We start from the raw sequence: 11,082 nt of genomic DNA, 5'->3' as shown, positions 1-11,082 counted from the left end.
CTCCGGCCGGTCAACCTCCAGTCTGCAAGAGAGGTTGCTGGCTTGCCATTACTTTCCATTTCCTTAGTATGCAGCCAGCCACGTGATAAATTAATTGTCTGTTTCCTGGTAAAGTGGAAGGAAGCAGAGGGAGGGAGATACTGTACTCCTCCATGCAGAGCAAATGCTGGAATTGTGCTCTCAGCCTGCCAGTGGGTTGTAGTTTTAAAAAGTGGGGGGTTTTAAAGTATATTGATCATGAAGTTTGAGCCACAGCTTCCTCCAAAGAATCTGGCTCGCTACTTCCAGTTGTTACATGGAAAGCCAGGGACTAGCCAGATTGTATTAGAAGTACAGGTGGATAACATGTTATGTGTCTCTGTCACTCAAAAACCAGTTGCTAGCTCACAGGTTTTCACTGTATTTCGCTTTCAGACAGCCACGATGCTGTCTTGCGGTTCAATGGGGCTCCCATCAAGGGCTTTCAAGATGACGTGGGGCAGAAGACAACAATCCGTCTTGTCAATTCCCAGGTGAGTCTGAACAACATGTGCCCAATGGGTCAAGCACAGCAGAGCTGCATTGTCTGGGAGCTGAGCAGCAGGCTGAACTAGCAGCATCCAGGGGACTTCTGGGCTCATCTGCTGCTGGGAGGTCTTTAAAAAGAAGTTGGGGGAACAGGGCCATCCCTCTGATTTCGCGTGGCCCTAGCAGAAAGCTGTAAGATGGGAATATTTCCCCTTGGAATGGGGGACAGTTGGTAAATCTGAGGTGACTGGAGTGACCCTAGCTCATGCTAGGGAACCTGTAGTATCCTGCTTGCAATTTACAGCAGGCACAAGGTAATTTGGGTTTTGTCTTGGCTTGAAGCCTCTGTGTTAGCACAGGAAGGCCAGCTGCAAGCTGCTGCTCTGCCTTCAGAGCAAGGGGCAGGAGCAGCACCACAGCTCACCTAATGCAGCTCAGCAGAGAGAGGTCTGCCGAGAGAGGAGTTGTGCTTGCCCCAGAGATGGGTATGAAGAATGAAGGGAGTTTATTTGGCTTTTAATAAAAAAACAGTGTTTCTTTACTGCCTAGCAATGCCACAGATTCTGTAGATAACACATTAACCAGTGCTGCTAAATGGCTGAAGACATTTGGCAGAGGACACACCTTTAAAGCTGTAGTCTGTGCACAGCCAAGAGAGGGATGGGCTCTGGTGGGTGAGTCAGAGGGTCCAGGATCTCGCTGCAGAGCATGGCAGAAAATGCTTTAAATGCAAGGCATTGCTTATGGAGTTACATTTTCCCTGCGGTGTGGGCCCGGCTGGCCCTGGGCACGTGCGTGGCGGCGCAGCCCGACCCCAGGCACTGGGGCCTGGCCCTGGGCGCGGAAAGGAGCGAGAGAATGGGAGCTTCACCTGTGCAGACAGTGCCATCGTGGGAGATGAGAGGGGAGCCCCGGAACACAGAGAAGAGAAGGACAACTCTAAACCTGGGCAGATGGAGCTCGTCAGCCCTGTAAGGCCATCCATCTAAGAGAAGGTCACCCTGAACAAACCTACGTCCTGAGGACCTCGCTGCCACCATCTAAGCTCTCTTGGCCCCGGCGGATGAACTTTAGGATTAAAGGGTGGGCTCAGTTCAGCACACACTGTGTCTCACCTAAAAAATCCATTGTGCAGACTCGAAGGCCTTACCCACATTTGCAAAGCCCTGTATCTCCAGCGCGCTTGTAACAAATGTGGGTAGAGACCTTTCCCAAATCTTCGTTTGCGAAGACTGGCCATGATGATGACATTTTCCCTGACTCTGAGAGCTCAGGTATGAGGCTGTCCCTCTCCTGGTTGCCTTTGGCTGTCAGTAGGCTGTGAAGCAGACTCTCCGGGGTTAGGAGCGTGTCTAGCAGTGTATTGGCCCGTTCACGAGCAGAGGGAGACCCTTGCTGCTCTAGGTACATCTCAGTGTGTTTGCACCCTTCTTCCATACAGCTGTTACCCTTCATGTTTGCCCATTTTGGGGGGAGAAATTTTCAGGTGTAGACATGCAGAGGGAAAACAAAGTCACAGTAGTGTGTTGGTGAGGTAATGGAATGAGGCAGTAAAATGCCGAACAGGCCAGTACTCATTGGTAAAAGACTTGCTGTGGCACTGCAGCACCTCCTCACCCTGCAAGAGGAGGAGGAGGTTCTAGGCACATGAAGACTGAGGGGCTGGGAGAGGGAGAGATGAGGGGCTTAAACATAGCTTTTGTAATCCAGAACCAAAAAGGCAGGGTTTTTTTTCCTTACCCCAAAGGTAAGATTTTTAGGCTGGAAGTTTTCTCATCTGCTCCTGTGTGAGGAGTCCACGGGAGCTGCTGTGTAATGAGGTTTGAAGTTTCTCAAAACAGCAGCAGGAGCTTGGCCATCTGTTCCAAAGGCAAGACATGCAGCTGGTGTGTTTGCTTAGTTCATTTTGTGTGTCTTTTTTGTTCTTGCTTCTCTTGTGAATGCTGTTGCCACCTCTTTCTGCTCTTGGATCTTGCTTCTCCACTTCCTGGTGTGCTCTGTGCTGCTGCTTGCTGCATCTTGATGCCCTTGTGTTAACATCCTCAGTTAGATGTGGGACAGTTTGTCCTTCCTGAACCAGTCGGGTTTAGAAGACATAATCTGGCTGCTCACATCCTCCTTATGCCCTGTTTGACATCTCTTTTTTTTTTTATCTTTCCTTTCTGTGTGTATTTTTATATGAATGTCAGATAGGTGTTATCACTTAAGCAAACTTTCCCCAGAGGTTGTGGTCATTGCCAAGCTGACAGTGATAAGAAGAGAAAACATGTACATGACCTGTGGGATATCAGAATTATCAGCACAGGGAGGAGGGGATCCGTGTGGTTGTACAGCTTAATATGACTCTTCATGTGCAGTCTCCTACTTTGGATCAAGTGTAGTTATAGCCATGGCATTATAGTATTTCTGTTCTCCATGTGGATCAGCCTGCAGTCATGGGTGACATTCCCTCTGAGTGGAGGCACCAGCTTAGAAAAATTCAGTTACAGGGAGAACAATATTGTTGCAGTTTTTAGAGGCGAAAGTTAACTCAAAATGCAGCATAGATCTGGCTGCTGACCAGGGCAAAAGATATGAGTAGTGCAGGAGCCTCTCATCTGGGCTTTATGAACTGAGCATCTCTAATTGCAGTCCCTGTTATCTTCAGGGATCACCGGATTGAAAGCCTGATTTTCTGATGTGTTTATTCGCACTTTTAGTGCTGTTCAGTGCTGTTCTAGTCTTGGTGACATCATTTAAACCTTCTTGTGAGTGGGGTTGCCTGATCACATTCTGTTTTCAGCTTACCGGGCCTTGCCCAGAGCTCCTGCAGGTATCACATAGTGGCTGGAGAAGCTGTAGTTTGTTCTTGTTCTGGGATTGGCTTTTCTTATGTTATTTCTTGGCCTTTCTGGGAAAAGGGATGAGATTGTGGCTTGGCTGCTTTTATTTTGGTTCTTACTATCGGTCAATCCTTTCCCAAAATGAAGGAAATGGGATTTCCTGAATCTAATCTGTCAGAACTAGCCTGTATTGAGTAGCATCCCTTTGGCACGCATGGCCAGGGGCCCTAAGTTGCTTAGTAATTATTTTAGGGTATTTTTCTGTAATTTGCATTACATATTTGAGGGTGGATGGTTATAACAGCAGAGTGGGGTATCTTTTACATCTGTGCGGATAGGGAAAGGTTAATAGATTTGATACTGGCAGGAGGGGGAGACAGTTGCGATCCCCAGATCTGAGGATAAGCTTGTAGGTCCACAAGTTTGGTAGTTGTTTTAAATAACGAATTTATTCAACATTGCCTTGCTTTTTTTCTTAGACCTTGACTGGTTCATCAGCGGTGCTGCCTTTCATGGCTTGTTTTCCTGCAGTCTTACACAAGGCATCGATTTGCCCTGGGAAAGCAGCACATCTTGCAAAAACAAGGGCTGAAGTGTGTGCGAGGGGAGTGCCAATGTCACTGTGGAGGACACAGCTCTTTCCTGCAGAGCTGACCAAGGACCAGAGTTCCTCATTCCTCCCAGTTCTTGTTTACAGTTCTCCTGGGCTGACTTCTCGCTGTCATAGAGAGCACTCTCTTCTTTGGCTGCCTGTGCTGTTACTGGCACTAATGAGTCTGCAGGGAGGAAGAGAAAGGATAGAACACGTCGGTGGAATGGGGGAAGATTGTGATGGGAAAGGGGATCGTGTTTAGATTACAGGACATTGACTGTGGAAGCTGGAAAGAAGGAAATCATTGCGATATCGTCAATAAATGTACCAAGAGAGTAGGGGCTGAATTAGCAAGATACTGCTTAAACTGTGAACTGGCTGAAAAACAAATTAACTAGGAAATCAGTAGATCAGTTAACTAATTAGGATCAAAAATCTGGGCAAGACAAGTAAATAATGTAGCAATTTAAATGAATTTAACTACTTAGAAAGAATCAGTCACTATCAGTATTAAACACAACAAATAGGCACTAAAGTATCTGGGGAACCAGATTCCCCCAGCAAACGGGTTAAGTGACCAAGAGTTAACAAGTATTGCCAAGACCCAGCCATGGGGCGTGAGGAAGGACACAGCAAACAGCTTGTGGCTGTGGAGGTGCTCCCCACCTGGTTTCTTATCCCTTTGCTTTTGTGCCTATCGCAGCTCGCTCTGTCTCTACCAGCTCACATGGCTTTGCTTGGCTGACCCTTGCTTTCTCTGATGCTCAGTCTCTCAAACCCTCCTTTCGTGGGTGCTGCATCAGAGAAGTTCCTGAAAAATTTCTAGCCTTTAAATAGAAACAATGAAATGAAAATGAAGTGTCCGTGTTCCTTGCCCTGTCACTGTCCCGTTGCAGTGCTCCATCCTGCTCGTACCCAGCTGAGGGGATGGCTGGTACCAACCTCTGTGCCCCTCCTTGCCTCTGGTGTCCACAGGCTGCAGGCAGATGTTCACACCTGCAGCATTGCACGCTCCAGCTCACAAGCGGCCTAGATATTTTAGCTGCTGTAAGGAAAGGAAACCAGGCAGCACACGTGGTCAAGGCCAAGCTTTAATCCTGCAGAGTTATGAACAGATGCGAGGAAACTCTTTTTGCTTTTGAAATAAATCATATCTGGGCTAGCTGGAGTGTCCTTTTGCTCTGGTTACAGGGACAGCCAGGCAGGCTGCTGGGGCAGCCAGGATGCTCAAGGACTAATTGGCTGGCTTATAATTAGGTCTGTGGAGAAAATCAGGACAAATGGAAGCTGATTTCTATGATTATGATTTATGATTACAGTGTTTACAAGCTGTGCCTGTACAGATGATGGCTTTGGGTGGGAAGGACAGGAGATGAATTGTTTAATTCTGATTGTTTACTTTGTGCTGCAGACCTGGGTTACCCTCAGGTGTACCAAACAGTTGTTGTGTCCAGAGTATAGAGAGAACTTCTCTGTTTGAAGATTGCCTTCTCATTGCTGCTCTCAGAAGATTCAAACCTCCTTTGCCTAAGTTGGACTCCCCTGCTCTGGAGAAGCATAGAGAGCTTGGTGTGAGGCTGGGTTGGACAGGGGTGCCATGGTCTCTCATTTCCTCCACTGGTGGTCTCACAGCTGAGCCCTGGCTGTTGGAGTTCCTGCTGCTCAGAAGAAACCACCCATCTGCAGGCCTTTTTTTTTTTTTTTCTGCACACAGTGGGGAATGCTCAGTAACCAACAGTGGCGTGGCTGTGACTGTTTTCAGGTGTCTTTTACTGCTTGGCTGCCCACTCATTCTGACAACATACTGTATATCATTGCGTTTGTTGTTGTTATTCAAGCTTGTCACTGTTGAAGAGAAGCAGTTCCTGAGGGAAGCGCTATATAACACTGGAATTTTAATTGTCTGGGATCCAGCACCTTATCATGCAGAAATTCATGAGGTAAGGCTGAGTTTTCTGTAAATAAAATCAGATTCATATGCTTTGAAGTGCCTCGGTTAACCCACTTCCTGCTAACATGGGCAGTCACTCCTTTGAAGGCCATTGTTTTTTACCTCTTTATTATTGTGGATGTATCTGTGTGTACTTCTGAGAACACCCCATGCATGAGTGCTCCTATGAAAACACTTGCCTGTTCCTGATCCCTGTGAAGGGCATCAGGCCAAGTGTAACAGGTCACCACATCTACTTTCCCATGGACTGATGCCACAGGGAAGAGATCACTGGTGGCTGCAGCAGTTAGAGGATGATCTGTTCTTTCTGACAGTTACTCTAAGATTTGCTGCTGGTTGATGCTTGGATATTTCGAGCACCAGTGAGACATGAGATATGCTTGATGCATTAGGAATGGATTAGGAAACCCTCTGAAGATCTTAGCAAATGTCTCCTCTCTGTGTCAGCAAGGCTGTCATGAGTGGGTGTTGCAATCCCTCTAGCACTCACTTTTGATTTTGAGTACAAAAGAGCATTATTTGATAAGTGATGAGCTTTGGAGACTCGTAGTCAAAGCAGGTAGAAGTGAACAGTCCATTCTTTACTCTTATTTAGAGCTCTATCTGTAACTGAAAGGCTTTGCCTTCCTTTCTCTGGACTGCATTTCCTATTTTGTCACTGATGTTTATTCCTGTGTCTGGTCTCACGGCTCCAGGTGGCATAAGGGGGTATGGACAGCATGTTTAAGAGTCAGTAAAACCAGGATGGGGTATTTGTAGCATAGGAAAAAAAAAATCTCAAAATTATTTAGAAAAAACCCATAAACCATTCCTAAGTGTTTTTACTGAAAGGAGAAGATTTAGGACGCAAATCAGCTCTGCCTGGTTTGGGAGGCTGTGCTGAGAACACTTGCCTGCAGAATAGGATGCTTTGTACTGCAACACTGAGAAGGATTGGGGTCTGTAACATTTAAGGCAGAGTTCTCAATATCATCTGCTACTGGGAGGTACAGAAGGAAATTATACAAGTTGCTGATCTCATTTAATGGTCCTTCACTGAGATTTGCGTTTTCCCTGCTCTGTTCACTGAGTCAAGTCACCACAGTGACCCAAGGGTTGCAGCTCAGGGTGTGCAGGTGTAGCAGGACCTTTTACCCAGCATCAGCAGGTTCACTCATCCTTGTTTCCTGTTGGTTACAGGAAAATGGGCCAGAAATAGTCTGACTTCTTGTTTCTGTTTTGCAGTGGTACAGAAAACCAGACTACAACTTTTTTGAAAGCTATAAGGCGTATCGTAGAACACATGCAGAGCAGCCCTTCTATATCCTGAATCCAAAAATGCAGTGGCAACTCTGGGACATTCTGCAGGAGAATTCCCTGGAGCATATTCAGCCTAATCCACCGTCATCAGGAATGCTTGGTAAGATAATCACCCTCTAAACTTCTGGTTCAGTTTGCAGGCAGGAACTCTCCAGGATGCCTTTTTACAAAGACAACTACAAATCTATGGTGCTTATCAGAGTTGTTTTTACAGTGTTTGTCTTATGCCAAAATTTAAGCTTCCTGTCTTTAAAGTAGCAGCGCAGTTGCACTACAGTAAGTGGTTTGCAGCACTCCTCTGAAACAGCAGTTACAAACATAGCCCAGTTCCACATGGAAACAGGAGGGCAGATTGCATCATTGGGACGATCTCTAGGATTTCTAGCTTCTGGTGCCAGAGCAGTTCCCACGGGGTGTGAGAGGAAGGATATGGTTCCTGCAGGCTCAGATCTTGTCAGGCAAGTAACTCTGGTTACTGCAGATGAATTCTGAGTGCTAGCCTGTTCATCCTTTCCATATATTTTATATATATATATATATATAAAATGACTTACTGAGGGGCTGGGGATGGTCAGACTAAACAGTTGCCCTGAAAAGTTCAGTGATGTTCCCCCTTATGCAGCATGCTAACTTCTTCCTTGTCAGCATGCTAAATTCTGCCTCTCAGCAAAGGAGCTCATTTTACATTCTGCTGTTGCAAAGGTTTTCCTACTTAGTGGAAAGCAGATCTCATGACCAGATGAATAAAAAGGAGTGAACCTCTGGGAAAGCTCACGTGTATTTGAGATCACACAAGACCTATAGTCTTGTTTGCCATGGAATGTCCAACTGCTATGCTTCCACCCTTCATCTGCTCCTGTCTCTGCTCCCATCACTGCTGGGGCAGAGGCACCTTTCTATCTCCATGTAAACAGAGTCACTTCATATTTTTGCCAGGTCCAGCAGCTATTAAATGATTGCTGGGATATGTGCAGAATAACTGTGTAACAGCATAATTGATGACTTCAGCAACAAAATTGTTAGCAGGCACCAGGCCACATCGGACAGCAATTTCTCTGTGGCTTAACTTGGGGCCAAGTTACCAGCTTTGTAAAGCAAATCACCTCGCCAAATTCGGGGGCATAGATGAGTTCTAGTTTCCAACTCTAGCTTCTCTGAAAGGTCTAAGTGTGATTGAAAGTTGTAATTTGAAAAAGTGGTTGAAAATGTGTTTAAAATGTGCCTTAGGTAAATGAGTGGTTTCACATATGGGTTCTTTTAATGTCTTGCAATCCGTGTTCCTCTGATTGTGCAGAGTCCTCGATATCTCAGATACTGCGTGAATTTCTGTGATGTTTTACACTGGTTGTGATTCCCTGGTATATTCTTGCACTTAGAAGAAAAGTAGCCAGCAACTATGGCTTACGTCTGATCTGGCCGAAAAGTCTTCAGGCTGTGCCCAGTGTGATGTCCTCGAGTAGTTCCTGTGCCTGTCAGAAGACACAGGAGGGCAGCACCGCTCTGCTGCAGGGACCCTGAGGAGCAGAGGCGCTGCTGAGGTCTCCCTGAGCATATCCCAGCACCAGTCCCATTCATATTCCCTGCATTCACTGGAGGCAGGTGGGGAAAAGACGAAAATCTCATCCCTGCTTATTCAAGCAGCTAAGTGTAGTGCATGCTTGGCAGACACCCGAGTTTCCATGAAGGTCATTGAGAATGGTAGCACTCTTAAAAATTGGCCTTTTAGCAGGTCTGTCACTGTAAACAATCCGCTGTGATCACATCGATCGCACACTTCTCAAGGGAGAGCTTCAGAAGACATCCCTGATCTGGCCAGATTTGTTTGCTCCCCCTCTACTCTGAATGTCCCAAAAGGAAACCCTTCCCCTTGGAGCTGGATGCTCCTTGCTGCCTGCCTGTCTTGCTTGAGTGTTTAATTGGTTCTCTGGGCTGACGTGGGCTGTCTGCCTTCCATCCTTCCCCAGGCATTGTAATCATGATGACGCTTTGTGATGAGGTGGACGTGTACGAATTCCTCCCTTCCAAGCGGCAGACGGACATTTGCCACTATTACCAGAAGTTTCACGACCACGCCTGCACCATGGGAGCTTACCACCCTCTGCTCTTTGAGAAGAACCTGGTGAAGCACATGAACCAGGGCACAGACGAGGACATCTATACTCATGGGAAAGCCACCCTGCCCGGCTTCCGAAAAGCGCGTTGCTAATGGATTGGTGTTTAGTTTTCCTTGACTGTCAAAGCACTTTTTAAATCAGGGTTGTCAGATTTGTTAGGTCTAAGCACTGGTGTGTTTTGACAGCTCTTCCATGTAGCAGCGCTTGCTCTTAGGACTTTGTTGACCAGCTCTGTGAGGTGGTGTTAACTCACTGTGGTACATCCACACCATATCTGCATGAGTCACTGCAATAAATTCACTCCCAGTGGAGCCAGGCTCATGCAGTGGGTGGATACCTCTGTCTGCCTCTCAGCCCATGATGGTGTGGGGGAGGAGCAGGAGAGGCTTTCTGAGCAGAGATTGCACAAGTTGGGATCAAATGGTGAATACAGTTTGGTTTGCTTAAAAAGGGTTATGACAGCCAAAAACCTGGTCCATTGGGAAACAAGAAAAATAATTTAAAATTTGTTCCCATAGTCCTAGGAGCTCTTCAGAGCAGGACTGATCTATGGAAATGCTGTCAAGCTGTATACTGATAAGCTAAATTCCTTGTCCAAAATATTTCATTTTATAAATAGTTTGTAAAATTACCTTGACAACTTCCTTCTGAATTGTAAGACTTCTAAAACCACTCAGGTGACATTTTTGGCCAAGGAAGAGGGAGGCAATTCACAGTTCAGTGATTCTTGCAAGACTTTTAAATCTTGTTACTTTTTTTAAAATAATTTAAAATAAATTTTAGTGAACATTTACTTCTCCAGTACAGTGTTGGGCTTGGTACAGAAGAACCCTTATTTCGGAAATGTTTTGGGGAAGATGCTCCAAGGCACACATGGGAGAGCTCACTGGAAGTCTGCTCACCAGCTGTCTGCTGCTCTACCTTTGCAATTGTTGGCAAATTACTTCCTGTCCCCAGTAACAAATACCACAGAGCTGCTTCTAGATGAGTTCCAGTCTTCTGCAAGCTACTAGAAGGAATCTCTCGGCTGCTGTGTGCTTTTCTGAGTAGGTGGGGAGCAGATTTACTGCTTCCATGCTTCATGAGGTGTGAGGAGGGAGAGTGTGCTCTGCTTCTCATGCTGAAACAGGCAGAACTGAGAAGGGCAGCTTTTTCCTGGTCCAGGGGACTCCTGTGGCAGCATGATGGAAGTAGTAGCTGTGCAATCTCTTGTATGTTGGTGAGAACACCTTCCCTGTCTCCTGTACTGGTGTGTTTCATCAGGTCTGTAAAGAAAGCTTTTTCTTCTCCTGTTTTGAATAAATCCTGTGAAGTCATTGGCCTGTTTTTGCCTTGGTGAAACCGGTGTAAATATCTTTGCTCCATGACCCTGGGGATTTGCACCAGCCTTGCACCAGTGCAGGCAGAGCTGGGAGGGAGCTGCTCCCCTACTCATTCCAATGAGCCCATGGCTCTTGCCCTGCTGGTGAGAGGGCCACTGCAGAGCTGTTCCTTCAGCTCAGAGCCTGGCTCTCTGCACCCCCATCTCTTGGGATGCATTGGGTCTGTCAGTGCTTAACAAATTGTATGGCATATATGTAGGGAAAAAAGTTCAGGTCCTGGCACTACTACTCAGGAGTGCTAGGGCAGGAATGCTGTGAAGGCAGTTGTGTCTTGTTAAGCATTCCTTTTCCCTGTGAGAGGAGAGCGCTTATGGGGGAAAAGCCATAAGGGGTTTTTTGGGAGAGCTGCAGCAACCTCTCCCCATCACCACTCTTAGTTTCTAACAGTCCTAACTCTGGCCTTTGGATCAAGGGA

The 11,082-nt window shown here is 46.5% G+C and overlaps 1 protein-coding gene across 5 annotated transcripts in view; it reads left to right on the top strand.

Moving 5' to 3' along the window:
• ST6GAL1 (ST6 beta-galactoside alpha-2,6-sialyltransferase 1) overlaps positions 1-10,601 on the top strand; it is a 41,568-nt gene extending 30,967 nt beyond the window's left edge. For all 5 annotated transcript variants that reach the window (XM_017835122.1, XM_017835125.1, XM_017835124.1 and 2 more), the window contains 4 exons: positions 415-512; positions 5,760-5,861; positions 7,097-7,271; positions 9,136-10,601. In XM_017835122.1, coding sequence (XP_017690611.1) covers positions 415-512; positions 5,760-5,861; positions 7,097-7,271; positions 9,136-9,377 — 617 coding nt within the window. In that variant the 3' untranslated portion in view covers positions 9,378-10,601. The remainder of the gene's footprint in view (positions 1-414; positions 513-5,759; positions 5,862-7,096; positions 7,272-9,135) is intronic.
• The last annotated feature ends 481 nt before the right edge of the window (positions 10,602-11,082 follow it).

The sequence above is a fragment of the Lepidothrix coronata genome, unplaced genomic scaffold (genome assembly GCF_001604755.1).
Source record: "Lepidothrix coronata isolate B3197 unplaced genomic scaffold, Lepidothrix_coronata-1.0 Scaffold248, whole genome shotgun sequence".
Taxonomy (NCBI): domain Eukaryota; kingdom Metazoa; phylum Chordata; class Aves; order Passeriformes; family Pipridae; genus Lepidothrix; species Lepidothrix coronata.
Note: the sequence above shows the minus strand (reverse complement) of the source record. Positions and strands in the feature narration are given on the sequence as shown.